Source organism: Leopardus geoffroyi, chromosome E2, assembly GCF_018350155.1.
Source record: "Leopardus geoffroyi isolate Oge1 chromosome E2, O.geoffroyi_Oge1_pat1.0, whole genome shotgun sequence".
NCBI classification, from domain to species: domain Eukaryota; kingdom Metazoa; phylum Chordata; class Mammalia; order Carnivora; family Felidae; genus Leopardus; species Leopardus geoffroyi.
In genome coordinates, this window is record NC_059335.1 from 3,642,033 (window position 1) to 3,664,129 (window position 22,097).

Here is a 22,097-nt window from a genome sequence, read left to right on the forward strand (position 1 = left end):
ATCATTTAGGGAACTTAGCCTTGATAGACTAACAGGAAGAATGAGTGAAGAAGCAGTGGGTGGGGACCAAGGGCCACCTACCGGAATGTTTACATTGACCACATTTCTAGAGAGAGGACACAGCCTATGCATGTGAGAAACCTGGTTATGTGCTATGGGTTTTTTGTTTTTAAGTCACTCTTGGCTTGTGGAAACGTTTAGATACCAAAGCATGGGAGAGGGAGGGCAGTGGTTGCTAGCCCACAGGAGACAATGAGGCAGGCTCATCTGTAGATGACAAAGATGTCTCTAGGCCAAGAGGACATCTTGTCTCACCTCTCTTCCACGATACATCTTAATTTGCTCATCATTGTCAGCCTAAAGTCCATCCATAGCATGAAGGTAAGGCTCCTGATGAATGGGTCCCTGCGTCAGGAAAGAGGTGATCATCCTTTGGGGACAAAGTGACCAGGGGTAGAGAAGTAGTTCTCTTGGAATTGTGAAAGTTCTGCTACCCCTTGCTTCAGAGATTTCTAGATTCTCTTCAAGAAGCTGGTTGCCTGATAACATGTTCCTTTGAAATTATTTTCAAAGTTGGCGGGAACTCCCTGGGATTGAAGTCAACCTGCTGGCACCAGAGAGGATCAGGCTAACATCTCCATGGCATGGCCCTAGTTGGGGTGGGATTTGGACTTTAGAGAATGGGTCTAGCCTCAGTTTCCTGATGGGTTTCCTCTCTACTTACTATTTTAATAATTTACACATGCATAATGACAGTTCTATATCTCAAGTGTTTTGGCGTGCTAGTTCTCCCATTATATTTTGAGGGTTCTTTGTTTCTTCACGAAGTTTGCAATATTTTATTGCTGGTCATTTATGGGTCAACTTTTTGCAAATTGTTGTAAAATATACATAACCAAATTTTACCATTTTAACTACTTTTTTATCGTAGCAAAAAAATACATAACATGAAATTCACCATCTTCACCAAGTCTAAGTATACAGTTCAGTAGTGTGCAGTACATTTCATTTTTAAGTAATCTCTACACCCAATATGGGGCTCAAACTCATAACCCTGAGATCAAGTGTTGCACACTCCACTGCTGAGCCGGCCAGGTGCCCTTCAAATCATATCATTTCTAAGCCTCTGTTTGTTCATGTGACACATGGATTGATTAAAATAAAATTCACAGGGCTGTAGTCAGCTTTTGTAAATGAAATGACTAACAAAAAGCCCAACATAGCGGTGAAGGTCATGGAATATAAGTCCTCATACTCTTTTCCCCAAGCCACGCCTTCCATTTAACCTAAATCAGCCCAATATATGAACTATCAAAGGTAAATGTACTCACCATTCAGTGCCTGGAATAAAAAAGGCAAAGCAGAATTTATTTTTACCCTGTTAAGGGAGTTTCGCTGGCTAGACATGATGCCTCTGAGTCTCTGAGCAGAGCCTACAGGGTTTTTGGGAAATATGGATTCTCAGGGCCTCTTGTGGATTGGCATCATCTGTAAAAGATGTTTATTGAAGGGGGACTTTATTTTATTTTATTTTTTATTTTTTAAAATTTACATCCAAATTAGTTAGCATGTAGTGAAACAATGATTTCAGGAGTAGATTCCTTAATGCCCCTTACTTATTTAGCCCATCCCTGCTCCCACAATCCCTCCAGTAACTCTTCGTTCTCCGTATTTAAGAGTCTCTTATGTTTTGTCCCCCTCCCTGTTTTTATATTATTTTTGTTTCCCTTCTGAAGGGTTGGCTGTCACTCACAGGTGCAGTTACTGAAGTAAATCCGTTTCTGATTGGCTGACATTTAGAAGCAAGGAGCTGATTGGTTGAATCACCAGGGCGTTTTTCATTGAGGGGAGTGGTCATTGCTGATGGGTGAAAAACTGGTTCCGGCGGCTTTTTGTCATCATGGCTACCAGACAACGTAGTCTTTTTCTAGGAGGGGAGGGTCTTTTTATTCCCAGGTTTACAGTATGCTTTTCCACACAAGGCCCTGGTGTGGACACAACCAAGTGTGTGAGGTTGATCCTATCTCTCTGTGGAATCAAATCTCATTGCATCTCTCAGGTCCAAATCCTGGCTCTGATGTAAAGTCTCTGATTAGCCTTCCTCTGAAACTGTGGCACTTCCTCGTGGTTTTATCTGGCCCAATATCTAACATGTCCTTCATCAACTTATTTGTTCATAATCTGAATAAATATTTCCAGCATTTTATGTTTTGCATACCTCACGATAGATACTACAAAGAGATGATTCGATAGACTAAGCAGCTCAAAGGACTGAGATAACCCAGAGGAGATGCTTGTTGGGGCTGTTTTCACAAGTCTATCAACTTTGCATTGGAGGCATGAGACATCTTGAAATGTTAGTTTCATAAGAACAGGAAAGTCTTTTTAACAACAGGGAAGGCATGTGTTAATACGCAAATGTCATCGTAGGGAAAACTAGAAAAACTCATGTCATGGGAAATATGGTATGTTGAATGGACAGTATTAATAATTAATTGGTGGTATTAATAATTAATGTCATTCTGAATGTTAAGGTCTTACCTAGGAGGATGTAAGGGTACCTGGTTTGGCTGATAAATTCAAGACAGATTAAAGTCTTGAGCCAGACCTTCTGTAGAGGCTGGAAAAAAAGTCAGGATTGAGAACTAGGAATACTTTGAATAATTTTTATCACAGACAAGACTGTACCGAGGATTTTATCACCAAATCTAGAAAAGTGGTGTACAAACGTATTAGATACATATAAGAAAATACGATTGGATTGGTTTGAAAATGGATCCAAAATTGTCAGTGCCTCTTTCTCCCTTATATTCTCCCAGTAGTTCTGCAGGGCTCCACAAGTGCTGACTCATTTCTCTTTCAGTGACCGGTGGCTACCTGGTGTCTCTTAAGGCTTTGTCCAAAGGTCCAGTCTGACATTTGTGTTTACTCCGGCTCAGTTCAGGAAAATCTGGCCAGTCTTCCTTGTTTGGAACCTTATGGCTGTGCCAATTTCCAATGACTATGGCCAAGAGAGCCACAAGGACCAGTCCTGCCACGCCCATTCAGATCAAATTCTCCATTGTGTAATCTTGGTTCATTATATCTGTGGACATAATTCAAAGGAGATGAGCAATCATTGGTCATGTTCCGTTTCATCCCAACACAGAGCCCTGAAAAGGAGCTCATTTCCCTGTTTGTGCTTCCACTAAACCCCCACCCTCAATAAGCTCATGCATTCACGAGTGCCATACTTAGTCTGTGAGCCTGGATCCAAGGGGCATCTTGTGAACAGGAAAGGAGGTGATTATGGGGATGTTGTGTTGGCTCTTGAATCCCTCTTCATGTAGTAATTTCCCTCAAAGTCTAGTCAAAGCCTTGCAGTCAAATGTTCTGCTCCTGAGCTATATCCCCTACATGCACCCCAATGTTTATAGAAGCACAATCAATAATAGCCAAAGTATGGAAAGAGCCCAAATGCCCATTGACTGGTGAATGGATACAAAGATGTGGTATATATATACAATAGAATATTACTCAGTGATAAAAAAGAATGAAATCTTGCCATTTGCAACAACATAGATCCAACCAAAGTGTATTATGCTAAGTGAAATGAGTCCATCAGAGAAAGACAAATATCGTATGATTTCATTCATATATGGAATTTAAGAAACACAAAAGATGAACATATAGGAAGGAAAGGAAAAATAAGATAAAAACAGAGAGGAGGCAAACTATAAGAGACTCTTAGATACAGAGAACAACCTGAGTGTTGCTGGAGAGGAGGTTGTGGGGCGGGGTGGTGAGCCAAATGGGTGATAGACATTAAGGAGAACGCTTGTTGGGATGAGTATTGGGTACCATATGTAAGTGATGAATCATTGGGTTCTACTCCTGAAGCCAAGACTACAATGTATGTTAACTACCTTGAATTTAAATAAATAAATTAAATTTAAAAACCCACAGCCTTGCAACACATTCATGTATTCAGAATAGTACATTTTCTCTACACTTTCCTCACCCCACATAACAATTTGTGTTCCTCTTCCATGCGTGACAAAGGATATGGTATGGTTGGTATCTGGGAAGTAGCTAGGAGAAAGTCTTCAGATAATCTTTGGTAAAATTTATCTCCTCTCTTGTGTGACTGTTCACTAGACATTGCTGTTCTCTGAAACTTTAAAAAAATTATCTTCATTTGTTATATGGGCTTCATAGGCCTATGTGCCAGGAATTAATAAAGTACTATGAGATTACAATGCTCATAAATTGTAGTAACTCTCTCTGGTTAAAATACAGAAATTAGGGACACCTGGGTGGCTCAGTCGGTTAAGTCCAACTTTAGCTCAGGTCATGATTTCATGGTTCGTGAGTTCAAGCCCCGCTGTCAGAGCAGGGTCTGCTTCAAATCCTCTGTCCCCTTCTCTCTCTGCCCCTCCCCCTCTCGTGCTCTCCCTCTCCCTCTCTCAAAAATAAATAGACATTAATAAATACAGAAATTAATTTCAAACGGATTTGGATTTTCAGATTAGAAGATAATACAAGATAGTATCATCCTGACACTGGGACAGATGATTTTAAAAACAAGACAAGGTGACTACTCTAAAGAAAAAGACTAATAGATTCACTCCTCCTCCATTGATGCCCAACTATCCATGCACTGTTAAATGAAAAGAGCACTCTAGCCTGCATGATCTTACAGAGCCATGACTACTGTATCTGCTCAGCTTGTGGAGTGATCAGACAAAGTGGCCACAGGAGATGAATGCGGTTGCCCCACTCAGCGGTCCGCAGTTACTTTCTTTTGCTCGAACTTGTCTTCTCTCGCTGAGCTGAGTAATGCAAACAGTATAATAATTGGGCTTATGCTAGAGTTTCTAGCCAATCACTCAGAGTGGAGTCTAGTACTGAAGGTCAATTTAAGGGTTCCCAGATGCAGCTAAGCATATGAAAAAAGAGAAGTGGGTCAGTCTAAGGTGGTGTCTGGGATCTATGTCTCAACCATACCCCTTAACATGATTCTAAACGTTGGACTCTCCATTCTCAACAGACCACATGTTTTTTTTTAATTGTTCTTTAATGTTTATTTATTTATTTTTGAGCGAGAGAGAGAGAGAGAGAGAGAGAGACAGGGCATGAGCGGGAGAGGGGCAGAAAGAGAGAGAGGGAGACACAGAATCCTTAGCAGGCTCCAGGCTCTGAGATGTCAGCACAGAGCCAGACTCGGAGCTCAAACTCATGAACTGTGAGATCATGACCTGAGCCGAAGTCAGACGCTCAACTGACTGAGCCACACAAGTGCCCCCAGACCACGTTTTTAAAGGGCACTGTCTACAGAACTCTCAGAGAGGATGTGAATGTTGAATGGGGTGTGGATGAAAGTCTTTCTCTCTTCACAGTCCTCTGCTTAATGGCCTTCTACTACCCCACTGTTTTTTCTCAGTGTACCTTCCATATTCCTGCTTAATGCCAAGGCCCCAAGAGGAGGATTCAGGGCTGGACTGGGGTGCACCTACCTGTGACCACAAGCCCCAGGGCATCACTGGGGGCTGACCACACATAAGGGCTGCCACTGTACCAACCATAGCACCTGTAGTTCCCTGAGAAGTTGTGGTTCACAGGGCCTAGAATAAAGTTGCCTTGGTGTACCCCATTTTGGTGCTGTGACAGGGTGGCTCCTCCTTCTTTGGTCAGTGAAAATCTATCAAATGGGATGTCTGTTGAGCTGCACTGCAGGGAAATATTCTCTCCCAGCATCACCACCATGCCCTGCACTGCTGAGAGGGAGGGTTTGTCGTACAAGCCTTAAAGAAAAGAGAGTGAGCTATTAGCAAGATTTTTCATCCTTTTCCCTTTATCCTCAACACTCATGTTAGGTCCATCCTAAGGGAAGGCAAGATGCTGATATTCCTTGATTCAAAGGAATGGGAGCTGGGAACTTCCCATTTTCCTACCCCAGGACATATACTCTGTCCCAAATTATTGCAGACGGGGCTGAGCAAACAAGCAGCCTGTGAGACTTGGGTGAGATACCATTTTCAAGAGATAGAGATCTTGTTTCTAAAGCCACAAGACCCACATGATTCTGTTCCCAATTACAACCTGTGGGGCTTTCCCCCACACCACCAAGAAATTCTGAGACACCCGCTGGGCATCCCATAATTCAACTTAATTCTGACATTATCTCCCTGGAGATAACGTCAGATCCCATAGGTTAGGAGCTCAGTCCTATGAGACCACCCCCACTTCAGATGCCAATCACAAGTCCTTGCTGTCACCTGTGCTTCTGACAGAATGGCTATAAATCAGAAGTTCCCAGAACTCCTTCCTTGGGTTCGCTTAATTTGCTAGAATGGCTTATAGGACTCAGGAAATCAGTTTACCCACTAGATCACTGGTTTATTCTAAAGGATGAAATCAGGGACAGCCAAATGGTAGAGATAAATAAGGCCCACGTGTCATATCCTTGTGCCCTGCTCTACCAAGTACCTCCTTGTGCTTACCAACCTGGATTCTCTCCTTTTGGGTTCTTATGGAGGCTTCATTACATAGGCATGATTGATTGAACCTTTGGCCATTGGTGATTGATTCAATCTCCAGCCCCTCTCCTCTCCTTGGAGGTAGTCCAAAAGTTATCTCTTTGACATAGCCTCAGGAGTGGTCAAAAGGGGGTTGTTAGGAATATCAAAACATCTTTGTCATTCATATAACTCAGGAAATTCCAAGGGATTTAGGAGCTCTGTGCCAGGAACAGGAATGAAGACCATATATATAGTTCTTACTATAAATCACAATATCACAAGCCACATGTCAAGGAAAAGGGCGGATAGTATCCAAAGAGTTTGAGGAGCTATGTCAGGGACAGAGAGAGTCGACATTATGTAAAAAGAATGTCAGCAGGTAGAAATTCAGGGTGGACTCTTCTAGAAAAAAGATGCTTCTAGAAGCACAGGGTCAAGCCACCTTGAAGAGAGAGAGGGCTTAAAACCAAGGGCTGGATTCATGCAGGGAGCATAGGGAGCATAACTACCTCACCCGCCTCAGGTACAGGCTGCATATAGTGATTTCCTTCCATATGGAAAGGGTTGGGAGACAAACCTGCTCATGCCACCTCAGCCAGATGCTCAATCTCAGCATCAACAGCCATATTCATTTGCATGGTATGTACCCTCAGTGTGATGTGGTGAAAATGTCACTGTGCTTCTGTGGTCTCCCTCACAGTGATCCAATGACCCCAGCAACTTCCAGACAACTTCCAATATTGGGACATTCTACAAAATACCTGACCAGCACTCCTTAAAACTTCCACATCCAAGGGGAACCTAAGCAGACATGATAACTCTATGCAGCATGGGATAGGATCCTGGGACAGATGGACTCTGGATAAAAGCTAAAGAAATCTAAATAAACTGCGGACTTCAGTGCATGCTAAGTTATCCATATTGGTTCATTAATAGGAAGAAAAGTCCGTACTAATGGAAAATGTTAACAGCAGGGGAGAGTGGGTGACAGGTCTATGGGAATGCCTTTGTCTTATCTTCTCAACTTTTCTGTAAACCCAAACTGTTCTAAAAGTAAAGCCTTTGAAAGAATAAGAAAGAAACAACACCCAAGGGCTGGAGACGCTGGATGTGTCCTCACCTGTCACCACCAGCTCCAGGGTTTTGCTGTGCTCCGATAATTTGTACTCTTTCCTATATTGGCACTGATAACGCCCTGCAGTGTTGGTATTCATGTGGCTAATGAGGAATTCAGCCTTCTCCTGAAATCCCAATTTCTTCTCTACCACCTCAAATGTGGGGTTTCTCAGGATTTCCAGTTGGTACAAGTAAGACTCAGGAGTCCCCCAACACAGGATCTTCACAGACTCATTCCAGGGAATCACAGAACCAGGTGTGGCAGATATAATAGGAATGGGAAAATACCCTGGAAGAAAATAGAGCCCAGAGTCAGGTGCCGGCCATGGAGAAACTATAGTGCTTTTCTTCTCTGTGGGGGAAATGCAAATAAGTTAAGGTCTGAAAGACCCAGGATTCCTTCCTTTTTAAAATCTTTTCTTTTTTTTTTTTCTTTTTTTTTTTTTTGGTATATTTCAATTGTAGTAAAATATATATAACATAAAATTCACCATTTCAACAATTAATTTTTTTTTTATTTTACAGAAAGTGAGAGCACGAGTGGGGCAGAGGGGCAGAAGGAGAGAGAAAGAGAATCCCAAGGAGGCTTCATGCTCATCATGGAGCCCAACCCAGGGCTCAATCCCATGACCCTGGGATCATGACCTGAGCTGAAATCGAGTCAGCTGCTCAATGCACGGGGCCACCCAGGTGCCCCTCGACCATTTTTTAAGTGTACAGTTCAATGGAATTAATTACATTCATCATATTGCACAACCATGACCTCTATTCTCAGAATTTTTTCATGACTCCAAACAGAAACTCTGTAACTATTAGGCAATAACTCCCCATTCCTCTTTCCACATCTGATCTACTTCCTGTCTATGAATTTGCCCATTCAAGGTACCCCGTATCAAATACAGTATTTGTTTTTCCATGTCTGGTGTATTGCACTTAGCATAATATCTTCGAGGTTCATGCATGTGTACCACGTGTCAGAATACCCTTCTTTTTGATGGCTAAGTCATATTCCCTTGTATGTGTAGACCACATTTTGATTATCCACTCATGCCAATGAATATTTGGATTGTTTCTATCTTTTGCTATTGTGAATAATGCTGCTGTGACCATTGGTGTACAAATCTCTGTTCAAGTTCCTGTTTTCAATTCCTTTGGTTGTATATGTAGGAGTGGAATTGCTAGATCACATGATAATTCTATGTTTAGCCTTTTGAGGAACTGAACCCCTTCCTTTTCACATGTTCATTTTCTTTTTGAGGTGAAGTTCACATAACATACAATTAACCATTTTTAAAGTGTATGATTCGGTGGCATTTGGCGCATTCACAATGTTGTCCAATCATCACCTCTATCTTCTTGCATTTTTATCACCCCAAAGGAGACCCTGTATACACCAAGAGGTCACTCCCCACTCTACCTTCCCACAGCCCTTAGCAACCGCTAGTCTGCCACAAAGTCTGTTTGGTGTTCCGTTGCCATGGCAACCCTCATGAACAACTACAACTCCAAGCCTGCTGGTTCCTTTATCAAGATGTATCATCTCTTTTAGACCTAGTGGTCTAATAGTGGTGTGCTCAACTGCAGCTCTGTGAGGAGGGGCGGGGGGGTGTAGAAAGGGAATTTGCCATTCTCATGAGGATTGCTGTGAAGGAAGACCAACTTGCTACAGGTGGCTGTGAAAGGTGTTGACTGTATTTACCAAAAATTGCAGGACTTCCTTTTATTTAATAGTATTCACTCACCAATACCTCCATGCTTTTGTTCTTCCAAAACAGATGAAGAGATCATGGATATCTCCATTAATGCAGATATAATGTTTATTTAATATAATGACCTAAACCAGTGGTTCTCAACCAGGAGGCAATTTTGCCTCCCAGGGGACAATTCAGTAATGCCTAGGGACATTTTTGGTTGTCACATGGGGGCAGAAGGCACTGTTGGCATCTTCTGGGTAAAGGCCAGGGATCTTACAATGCACAGGACTTCCCTCCAAACAACACCTGCTCCCAAATGTCAATAGGACTGAGGTTGGGAAACCCTGACCTAAACAACCTGGTTAAGACCTTTAGGGGAATGATAATATGGGAAGTGTCAGGTACTACTTTTAAAAATAGACAAGTGTAGGGGCACCTGGGTGGTTCAGTTGGTTGAGCGTCCGACTTCAGCTCAGGTCACGATCTCGCAGTCTGTGAGTTCAAGCCCTGCGTCGGGCTCTGTGCTGACAGCCCAGAGCCTGGAGGCTTCGGATTCTGTGTCTCCCTGTCTCTCTGCTCCTCTCCCATTGTGCTCTGTTTCTCTCTCAAAAATAAACATTAAAAAAATAGGCAAGTATATAATCACAGGTCATGACACACAGTCTGCAGTACAGAGACACAGATCTTGGCAATCTGATAACAGATGTGAGGGTTCAGCTGATACATGAGGATGAGTAGCCTAGGCGATGTGGACAGACAGGTTAGGAGCATTGTGGATCACAGGAACAACAGGAGAAGGTCCTGGATACAAATAAGTACAAATAAGTATGGGACACATGAAAACAAGGTCAGAGTGACTGAGGAGCAGAGACTCGGTGGGAGAATGGAAAATGGGCTTGGGGGAGCAGAAGCAGCCCAGCACAGCTAGGGAGCCACGGCCATGGCCATGTCAGTAGGTTTATCTGAAGTTAGACCCCTGATGGGTTCTATGAAGGTGATAAACATACTTGTGTTTTAAACACACAAGTAATTCAGACTACAGTCTTTAGAAGGAACTGGAAGAGAAAAGACAGGGATAGACATGGGATTCCATCCAAGGCAGTAACAGAAGTGACTGAATATACAGTTGTAATTGAGAGCTACTTCATACTAGTAGACTGCACAGGAGGGAAGGACTAAGGCAAAATCTTGCTGAGTGAAGCAAAGTGGATAGAGTGGAGAGAATCAGGTTGTGAAAACAAGTAGGTCTGACATAGGAACAGATATTGGGCAATCCCTGATGGCTCCCAACTTCCTCACCCTTGCAGTTGTGAACATTCAGTGAAATACATGTCTTAGATATGGAACAGACAGCCTCATGGAAGCAATCACTAAACCCAGGGCTGAGTATGATGCTTTTGAGGGGTCTGGAGAGGGGGGCACAGCAGAGATGGCTTAAATGGGGAAGAAAATTGGAATTCATTTTGGCTTTTGACTGTCTTTTCAACCCTTCTGTTCCAAAGTAGAAGGTGTCTGGGAAAGATTTAGGGGAACACTTACCTTCCTGTGCCCAAAGCTTCTGGCTCAGACAGAGCACTGGAAGAGAGAGATTCACAAAAGATCAGTTTTCCAGTTTCAACAGTAGTCCTTGTTCCAATTCATGCTGACTAATGACATGCAGGGTGTCAATTTTTTCCCCCCCACAGAAAGGATAGTTTTCAGGTTCATCTTTTAGTTTTACCTCCTAGATTCCAGGCCACAAGGCTCTCATCTATAGGAACTCTGGACCCACCATGGATCTCTAGACAGCATGATGTGGGTTGAACAGGCCCCACAAGCCACTTGAACTTGAGCAGACACAGTTACAGACATCTGAACAAGGCCCAACTCTCTACTAAGGAGGCCAGAATCTCCTTGGCAGCCACTGAAGTCACTGAGTCCTCATAGTAAGAGGACATGGACAGTTTTGGGACATCTTCCCCCCCTGACCCACTTGCATTACAGGACTCACCGAGACAGAGATGGATGGTGTCTCTGGGGGCCATGATTCTGTCAGAACCTCAGCCCAGTTAGTCTCTTGTTGGGGCACATTAGCAGAATGACAGATCCTCATAAAACAGTAAGATAAATCAGCAGGAAGTATGAGGTAAGAGTTCCTTGTCAGAGAATTTCTACATCTATTGCCTCACAAGTAATGGTTCCTTCCTAAAGAACTTAGCTCTGGATAGCTCTTGGGTGGGGTCTGAAGGAGACCAAATGTCCTGTTTAAGTTTCCCATGAGAAGTGAGTGTTTTCCTTGACCAATGTCTAATGGGCTCAAATCCTTATTCAAACCAGATCCCACAACCAAGTGGAAGGCTCTGGGGCAGAATGTAAGATGGTGCCATAGAGACAGAGGTTCTTCTCCATTGGACCATTAGTCAACAGCCATGTGGCCTTGCCTGTTATGGACCCATGTACCTTCTCTGGAATTCAGAGACAGAGTATATCCACTTGGGCTTGACTAGCAAGAGAGTATACTCTTGCACTGGGATTTTCTCAATGCCAGCATGTAGGGGAATCTTTTCAGGAGCTATTCATCATCTGTAAAGAAAGAAACTCCTATGCCTATACTTATCTGTATATCCATATCTCCATCTATCTATATATCTAGATACAGATCGTGGGGTATATAGATAGTTAGATGTAGACTAGCTGTAGTTAGCTGTAGACTCCTGGCATCACTAATTCTTCAAGGATGGGAAACCAAATATTCCAAATCAAATTCTCTACCATGTACACTTCATTTTAACTGTAATACATCACTCTTGCCTTTCAATACACCAAGTATCCTGGGCCTCTCCCATCTTTTGGAAGACACCACTGACAGATTTTAAAAATAGTGAAAATGAGTCTTTAAGAGAAGTGACTTTGCCAAAGACACCGCACCTAAGAAAGCACAAAGCAAAATCTAAATGCTAAACCTCCAAAAAATATCCATCTCTGAAGCATGTTTTGGACCCTTCAGGGGAGATGCTAGGGTTACTTGGTCACTTCATCCTGGGACAAAATGAACATGACAAACACGTTATATTCCAGTAATAGACAGATGGTGAATTTGCTTATTTGTCTGTAGTAACATAACGACAGAAGTCAGAACTTACTCTTTTTTAAAAAATTATTTTATTTTTTAATATGAAGTTTATTGTCACATTGGTTTCCATACAACATCCGGCGTTCATCCCAACAGGTGCCCTCCACAATAGAACTTACTCTTGAGGGAAATGAGGAACTGAAAAGAGATGAGGGATACGTTTTGAGAAATGGCAAAACCTACTTATCTTAGTACATTCTGATATGTGAAATATTTGATATTGTATATCAGAGGGTACATGGAAATGTTACTATACGCACACACACACACACACACACACACACACACACAGAGTCGCTGTCTAATAAAACATGGCTTTGTCGCTGCAAAAAATGAGTTTATCTCAGGGTATAACACATTTTCCAGGGGTTCATGGCACATTTTTCAGCTAGTTTTTGGAAATGGTGACCAGCATTGCATCCTAGACAAGGTTTTTTTTTCAACTTTAACATTATTGACAGGGTTAGATAGTGATTCTCTGCTGTGTGTGGGGGGGTGGGGGGCAGGAAGCACCATCCTGGGCATTGCAGGATGTTGACAAGCATCCCTGGCTTCTGTCCACTAGATGCCAGTAGAACCCCCTCCACAGTCGTGACAACTAAAAATGTCTCCAGACACTATTATAATGGTCCATGTGTGGATACAGCCACGTTGCCCCAGCTGAGAACCAGTGTCCTGTGTTGTCTGCTGGCATGTATGGGCTGAGGAACCAGAACTTGCTTTGGGACATTACTGAACTTCATGCATTCCACAGCATCCTTTCCTTGAGGAATTCAGGTTCTACAGAATGTAGACCCCACTTAGGGTCACAGAACCTAGATCATTCCAGTGGAAAGGTCTCTAGAACATCTTTCTAGGCACAAATCCCCAAAACCTTTCTTTAATCTTCTCTTCCCTGGGATCTCAACAGCCAACTTGTTCTCAGAATCAAACTTATCCCTAAACACCTTTTTTTTTTTTTTTTTTTTTTTTTTGCCTCCCAGGTGCCCTGGAAGTAGCCTCTTACTTCTCTACTGAGAAAGAGTACATTGTGGTCTGAGAGAAGGATTCGCCTTCTCATATTCATTCATAACACTGTAAGAGAAGTCACATGGAGACTTAAACTCTTTTCCAAATTCTTGCCTTAACCCTAGCATCCAAGCTGAAACCTTGTGTTCAAACTGAGGTTGTGGAAAACCTCAGTTGTCCATGTGATTGCTATGGGTCCATGCCCCAGTCTCTGGGGAGTTCCAGGTAACTCCCCCATGCCTCCCCTTGTAGATCTCAGTAGGACCTAATACACTTACTTTCCTTTCTTGGCTATTGTACACCTCTGTTGTGCAGAAACCAGGAGCCCCACAGAACTGACCCATGCACAGGTGCTGTCTGTCTGTTAGGTCCTCTCATCCTTGTTCAGGTCCCTCTACAAACTGTTGATGATAGAGAAAGCTGAACAACTTCCTTTCTCAATAATAGCTTTGGTTTCCCTGCAACATGTGCTGAACAAAAATATCTGACTTCCTGGAAATATTTTTGAGCCAAGCCCAAGGTCTCCCCTGGTTCCAAAACCCAAGTGTGTCTTAAAGTCCATACCTGGACCAATCCCCTAAATCCAAGGTATGATATATGTTTACAGGAGGTGGTTTCACCAGACAGTGGTTGGGTTCAGGGGTCTTCTTTTTGGGGCCCCATCATGGTCAACAAACATGCCATGTTGTGTGAACTTTGACAAGGTACTTAATCTCTTTGAATTTCCCTACTTAGCAAAGTGCAGATAACAAGGAGCCCTGATAAATTTTACAGAAAGATTCATTGAAGAAATATGTGTGAAACAGATTTTGTTGAAGAGGTGCTCAAAAATGTGAATTCCTGTCATTGCTGCACAGAAACCTGTCATTTTCACTGTTGTTCTCTAACAAGGTTAACTTTGATGCTAGTTCTGCATCCAAAATATTGCTGAGTCTCCCAAACTCTGATGTCTTAATTTCTTGCACTGTTTTGTTTTTTCCAGAATTATCCTGATAGATCCACATCCTGCTACTGGATTTCCTTGATTGAGCCTTGGGGGCAATCGTCTATACTAAATTGAGACATGGGGTGCGTGGGACTCCCTAATGTGCCCTGAAGGAGTTAGCTGCAAAGGTGATGGGCGAGAGCCAGACTCCATGCTGGGGACACCAGCCAGGTGCTCTCTGGCCACCAGAGCTTCCAGTATCTCTCACTTGAGGATACCTGGGCCTGCCCCAGCATGGCTTCCCGGATTCCAGTAAGATTGGGTAGATCTATCTGGATGGTTCTGGAAGGACATAAGAGTGCAAGAAATTAAGGCATCAGAGTTTGGGACACTCACCACAACTAGACACATAATTGTGACATAGTCACACAATGGATTCTTACACAGGATGGAAAATAATTTTTCACATGCAAAGATGTGATGAAATATCAAACATATAATGTTGAACGAAAGGTTCCAGTCACAAAAATGCATAGTATATGGTTCCATGTAGGTGAAATTCAGTAATAGCCAGGAAGAAAGATGATTAATAGTAGATAGATGGTAGCTTTGTTTATTTGTTTATAGTAGCATAGTAACGGAAGTCAGAACTTACCCACAAAAAGGGCCAAGAAAGTTTTCTGGGGTGTTAAGAATATTCTACATTTTGGCACAGGTGGTGGTTGCAAAGGTGCAAATGCGTAAAATTCTGTCGAACCACACACATGAGTACTTTAAGCCAAAATTAAAGCAACAAGTGTTTAAAATGATTATCTGATGATAAATTTATTGGTGATTTTTCTTTTTTCTGTATCTATTTTCCAACTTTTTTTTTTTCAACGTTTATTTATTTTTGGGACAGAGAGAGACAGAGCATGAACGGGGGAGGGGCAGAGAGAGAGGGAGACACAGAATCGGAAACAGGCTCCAGGCCCTGAGCCATCAGCCCAGAGACCGACGCGGGGCTCGAACTCACAGACCGCGAGATCGTGACCTGGCTGAAGTCGGACGCTTAACCGACTGCGCCACCCAGGCGCCCCTATTTTCCAACTTTTATACAAAGAATGAATGTCTTTTCTGTAATGAGAAAAGACCATCAACATTAAAAAAAACAACAACACATCTCTGACCCCCTAGTGTGTTTCACATTTTAGCCTGTGAGAGCAATACAGTTGTTTACCCTGTAAACAATGAAGAACAAAATTATTTAGAGTCTTAGCCTGGGGACACATTACTTCACACTATACATCATGTCTTAATTCATGGGTAAGATATTTGGTCCTGTCACAGGCAAATGGTCTTGGAGAATTCTTAATATCATAATTCTTGATTTGGACAGTATGTAGATAATTCACTTTAAGGTGGAGTTACATCAATGGTAGCAGTTAAAGATAGCACTAAGTAAGAAATTGACTCAGCATAATTACAGGGAGGTCTCTATTGACAGGGTCCAATGGAGCCAGACAGCAAGGAAGCCAAAGTCAAAATCAATAGGGATCAGCTCCTACCCTTTACCATAGCACAACCATAGCACAGAGCAGGGCAGAGAACTTAGGGAATAGATGGTAGAGATGAGAATAACAAGGACAACAGTCCTACGAATGTTTTCTAGGGGGTCCTGAGGTTTTTATCTCATCTTAGGGTGAGATGAATCTGAAGACATAATTTGTTGTTAGGACAGAGTTGTCAAGCGAGGTTTCAGAAAGAGCTATGGCGTCCATGGGTCTAAAGCCTCCTCAGGATCTTTCTGGGTGTGCTCAGGCATAGGATTCAAGCCTTGATTGGCTTTACAAATTCCATGTATACACTGGCATCACTCGAGTGTTCCTTGGGCCCCTGGGAAGTGGGGGTGGTTTTTTGCTGTGTGAAAATGCAATGACCCAACTCTGTGTATGTCACCTCCTGTGTGTCTTCTGCTGGAGGATCCTGCATGATGGGAAATGGGAAGGACGGTGTGCACACATTTGTGGGCAGTAGGAGGAAGTGAGACTGCACTGAAGAGGGTGAGCTGAGGAGGACCTACCTCCCTACTCACCATTCTGTCCACCTCAGGCTCTCTGTTCATTATAGCAGCATCTGTAGGGAATAGAAGTCATCAAAAACACATGGAAGGGCATTTCTGGGTCCTCATTTAATAGATACAGATACCCATGCACAGAGGTGCAGTATTTTTTTAAATATAATTTATTGTCAAATTGGCTTACAAAAAATTACCCAATGTTCATCCCAACAAGTGCCGTCCTCAATGCCCATCACCCATTTTCTCCTCTCCTCCACTCCCCCATCCACCCTCAGTTTGTTCTCTGTATTTAAGAGTCTCTTGTGGTTTGCCTCCCTCTCTGTTTGTAACTATTTTTTCCCCTTCCCTTCCCCCATGGACTTCTGTTAAGTTTCTCAAGATCCACATATGAGTGAAAACATATGATATCTGTCCTTCTCTGACTGACTTATTTCACTCAGCATACACAATGGAATACTACCTGGCAATGAGAAAGAATGAAATCATGCCATTTGCAGCAACATGGATGGAACCAGAGAGGTGCAGTATTGCCTGGAGTTACTACCAAAAAGTAGAGTCAGAAATTCTACCTCTCTAGGGGTGACTGAGCGTCCAACTTCAGCTCAGGTCATGGTCTCACATTTCGTGACTTTGAACCCAGCATCGGGCTCTGTGCTGACAGCTCAGAGCCTGGAGCCTGCTTCAGATTCTATGTCTCCCTCTGTCTCTGCCCCTCCCCGGCTCATGCTCTCTCTCTCTCTGTCTCTCAAAGATCAATAAACGTTAAAAAAAAAAAAAAAAAGAAATTCTACCTCTCGAAAAGTTCACAGACCCATCCCATTAATATCTCCCTATTTCCATTCCATTGATAAGGATGGAGGGCACTGGTGTTCTCTCTAGAAAACCTGACCTCTGTGGCTCCTGCCTTGAACCAGGCATCAGCCTGCAAACAGAGAACTCACACCTGAACACTCTCATCCTAGTCCCCTGCTCTGCTTAGATGGAAACTGGCCTCTTCTTCCCAAGACTCACTCTTTGTGGCATGGCACCAGCGATGAGTGAGGAAAAAAAGAAGGATGGTGAGGAAGACGATGGCCACTAAAGGGCCCAGCCAGAACATGCAAGTGTCTGGGGTTACCTGCAGGAAGATGTGAATCTAAGGAGAAAATCACAGTAGCTCTCCTTTATGGATTGCCTCCCATTTATTGATTGTTGGATAAATACCTACAGTATCTCTACCTCAACCCTGAATTGAACAACGTTCTTTAACAAAAGAAAGACTAAATTCTTTAACAAAAGAAAAAATTGAAACCAAAGTCAAAGGAAGTAGAGTTATTTTATTTTATTTTTTTTTAATTTTTTTTTCAACGTTTATTTATTTTTGGGACAGAGAGAGACAGAGCATGAACGGGGGAGGGGCAGAGAGAGGGAGACACAGAATCGGAAACAGGCTCCAGGCTCTGAGCCATCAGCCCAGAGCCTGACGCGGGGCTCGAACTCACGGACCGCGAGATCGTGACCTGGCTGAAGTCAGACGCTTAACCGACTGCGCCACCCAGGCGCCCCAGTAGAGTTATTTTATGTTGTACAGGCAGGAAATGATAACAAAATGGGTGAGCAAGGGCTGCACAGTGCCATGTGTTTGCTTTGCGTGGTCTCATGAGTCCTATAGTAGGTTACTGCTCGTCTGATCCTCTCTACCAGCTATTACTGAACATATTTTGTTGTTGTCCATTCACTGTCCCAACAAAACCAGTCCTTTTGGGAATTAAGAGGAAAGTTGACTCTTAATTAAGCACTCTTAATTAAATAGTGCTTGTTCCTGTCTCTAAGATTTGAACTGACTCAAAAGGGTATTGGTATTCACCTCCGAGGGATCTATCATATGTTCACAGATGACTGGTCGCAGGGGTGAAGTAGAGGTTTGAGGTGAGTGGAATGGAGTGGGGCAATTTACATCATGTATACAGCACTTTCTCTGTTGCAGAAGCATGTGAAATGCTTTCACGTTTTTGTCCTGACCTCATCCACACAGAGAACCTAAAACGGGGAGATTTAACCTCATTTTATTGTGGATAAAATAGAAGATAAATGAGCTTATCATACAGAAGTGGAAAAATGACTATTTGAAGCCAAGTGCCTTTGTATTTCTGGTATACTATACTGTTACACTAGGCATCCTCATTTGTACACACTTCCCCCCGCATGATTCCTCTCTCCTGACTAGTATAGGTTTAGTTGCAGTGAAAATTAATTGCACAGGGGCGCCTGGGTGGCACAGTCGGTTAAGCGTCCGACTTCAGCCAGGTCACAATCTCGCGGTCATGAGTTCGAGCCCCGCGTCAGGCTCTGGGCTGATGGCTCAGGGCCTGGAGCCTGTTTCCGATTCTGTGTCTCCCTCTCTCTCTGCCCCTCCCCCGTTCATGCCCTGTCTCTCTCTGTCCCAAAAATAAATAAACGTTGAAAAAAAAATTAAAAAAAAAAAAGAAAATTAATTGCACAAAGGAATGAATGAGTCCAAGAGCAAGCAACTAGGAAAAACCAGATCCAACAGAACCTCCTCCAAATGGTTCTACCTCAAGAACATGTCTTGTATTTATCTACTTCATTCATTTGGTGTCTAACTTGGCACCACATTTCACCAGGAGGGTGGCAATTGCATCTTCTGTGGTCTCTTGGCTCCCAGTTATACGCCTTACAACCCATTTTCATATAAGTCACTATTAATCATATATGGATTCCCAGTAGATGCTTAGACGATTTGCAATGGGACTGAACATGTAGCACACATTCCTTGTTCTTACTCAGCTCCTTTATACAATCTGGTTCCTCTCTGTCTCCTTCCATTGATCTTGTCATTCTCTCCACCTCCCCTGCAGCATTTAGACTCTTCCTTGAGCATAAGATTATTCTCACCTTAGTGTCTCCTTGGGTGATAGCTCTGGGATATCTTTCCAACAATCTTCAAAGAATTAAACACTTCTTGTCATTAAGGTCATGACCTAATACTGCCCAAAATTGAGAGAGTCTCTGCCACTCACTCTAAACCATCCACAAAGCACTATCACTTTATTTAAATTTTCATGTATACTTTCCTCATAATTGATAATTCATCCATTCATGCTCTCATTTTTGGCCCTTCCACTTAAGCTGCAATACCAGCTTCCCAAGATGCATTCCCAAGGTATCCTGTTTACTATTGGTAGTAGGCAGAAGAATGCATCCCTCAAAAGTTCCATGTGCTAATTCCCATAACTTGCAATTATGTCATGTTACATGACAAGGAGGAATTATGGTTGCAGATGTAATTAAGGTTGCTAATCCACTGGCTTTAAAATTGAGAGGTTATCCCAGATTATCTGGATGGCCCCAAAGTAATCACAAGAGTCCTTAATAGAGAAGGAAATGTGATGAAGGAAGGGGGGGGGGGTCTAAGTGGTTCAATGTGAGTTAGACTTGACCAATCATTGTTGGCTTTGAAGATGGAGGAAAGGGACCATGAGCAGAGGAACACGGGCAGGCTCTAAAAGCTGGAAAGGCAAGGAAATGGATTGTCTCCCAGAGCCTCCAGAAGGCACGCAGCCTGCTGCCATCTTGGTTTCAGCCTCATGAGACCCATTTCAGAACTATGAACTATAGAACTATGAGATCATTTTATCAACTGTGTTGATTTGGGGCGCCTGGGTGGCTCAGTTGGTTAAGCATCCAACTCTTGATTTGGGCTCAGGTCATGATCTCATGGTTTGTGAGTTCAAGCCCCACATTGGTCTCTGCTATCAGTGCAGAACCCGCTTTGGTCCCTCTGTGTCCCTCTCTCTGCCCCTCCCCGTTCGTGCTCACTCACTCTCTCTCCCTCCCTCTCTCTCTCTCTCTTTCTAAAAAAAAAACAACAAAAACTGTGTTGTTTTAATGTACTGAGCTTGTGGAAATTTGTTATAGCACCAATAGGAAATGACTACCTATGGCATATCCAGCACATGGACATACATGTGCACTGGAACAGTGCATGAACAAATAAATGAAGGAATCACATGTATGGGTGAGAGACTGGGTTCTGAGTTCTCCCTCACTCTACTAAGCATATCCGTGTTGCATCCTGACAGACAGGAGCTCATTTCTTGGCAAATGGAACTTCTCTAAGCACTACCTACCCCCACCAGCTGTTCTCTTCCTTTCTCTCCTCCAAGATCCCATGATTCTTGTGGGGGGCTGGGCCCCGCTGCCAGGCTGAGATCAGGTCGAGCAACGGCTCCCTGTTGACTCAGCCAACCCGGTGGTTCCCCTCCCATTCCCCCACTTTCAAGGGCATACGAAAGCCTTGTCAAGGCTGAGAAAGTTAATTCCTGAAGCCTGTGGTCTGCAGGTGTTGGCAGTAATGCTACCTCCCTTTTTCTACCCCGAGTCAGATAGAAACAAACATGGGAGTTGTGTTTTGCTAGCAATCTTATCAACAAGGTCTTGTTGTGACCCGTCTAGAAAATTCACAAGAAACACAGAACTAAATGTTTTGGTTGGCAGCGATTATGTGAAACCTGATTATTCTTAGAATGATCTGATCCATAAGAGTCTTATATTATAAAAGATTGTGTATAGCAACAATAAAGCCGTCACTTGGGCCATCAGCCCAGGGGACCCTCCTGTTCCCAAACTTTCTCTTCTCTCTTTTTTTCTTACATTCCTCTACCCTCAGGACCCTGATCTCGGTGTTTGTTGCGCCGGTTGCAACAGATTCTCATCTCTACTTAGGAGTGGGGAAAGAGCAGGTATGGTGTTATTCCTGGCAAGCGGATCAGGTTTATTTTCACTCTCTTCTTTTGGAGGAGGTCTCTGCTGCAGAAAATTAGAGTTTAAGAGTCCTCACTGGCCTCATGCTGACCCCAACCCCTTCTGCCATTGTAGAGTCTGGGGATCAGAAAGGCATGGTAATGAGCCCAAGATCACAGAGCTGGAAGGTGGCTGAGCCAACACTCAAACCCAAGGCTTCTCTTTGTCTACAAACAAGGATAAAAGAGATCCTTCACTTACCAGTTTTGGAGTTTGGTTCTCTGTATGGAAGGCAACTACTTGACAGGTTTCCTAGAAGACCAGTCAGGAGAGAGGTGGGGATGTGGAGTTGCCCATATTCTATCCACTGAAGCTCATTGTCATCTAACGCTGAGTTCCTGGGAGCTCCTGGGACCCCTCCCCATAATCCCTGGGGACTGAATCCCTGAGACTTCAAGATGCAGAAAGAAAACAGGAGAGGTTGGGGATGACAGGGGCCTCTACTTAAGAGGAGGTTTCTTGATCTTTCCCCAAAGGCACCTGTACCACCTTGGAGATCTCTCTGTGGGTGGGAGGTCAGGAGGGGCTCCTGGGAAATGAGTAGTGGTGAGGGGCCAATGCAAGCTATGATTTCCCCAAACTGAGCCCCTTTTCTCCCCCTCCTGGGCCCGCCTTGACCCCTTTCCATCTTCCTCTGTACACAGACCCCCCAGTGTGGGTCTCTGTGCAAGATGCACAGGAGGAGGCTGGAGGCGAGTCCTCAGTCTCTCCTTCCCTGTTTCTTTATCTATGTTTCTCTCTCTCCAGAACTCCTAAGCATCCTCCCATTATCAGAACACCCTTCACATATAGCCTTCAGACATATCCTGAATCACTGTGCACAGAGCAGGTTGTGTGCTTCCTCACCTGTGACAGAAAGGTACAGTGGGTCACTTGGGCC

The 22,097-nt window shown here is 43.4% G+C and overlaps 1 protein-coding gene across 1 annotated transcript; it reads right to left on the bottom strand.

The window, feature by feature from the left end:
• Positions 1-1,703: 1,703 nt before the first annotated feature.
• LOC123578590 (immunoglobulin alpha Fc receptor-like) lies at positions 1,704-21,989 on the bottom strand. Its single transcript, XM_045441523.1, is given in 8 exon segments — positions 1,704-1,985; positions 2,878-3,085; positions 5,496-5,783; positions 7,621-7,905; positions 10,850-10,885; positions 11,301-12,560; positions 16,430-16,470; positions 21,419-21,989. Coding segments are annotated over 6 exon segments (909 nt in total). The 5' UTR covers positions 11,335-12,560; positions 16,430-16,470; positions 21,419-21,989; the 3' UTR covers positions 1,704-1,927.
• Between the last annotated feature and the right edge of the window lie 108 nt (positions 21,990-22,097).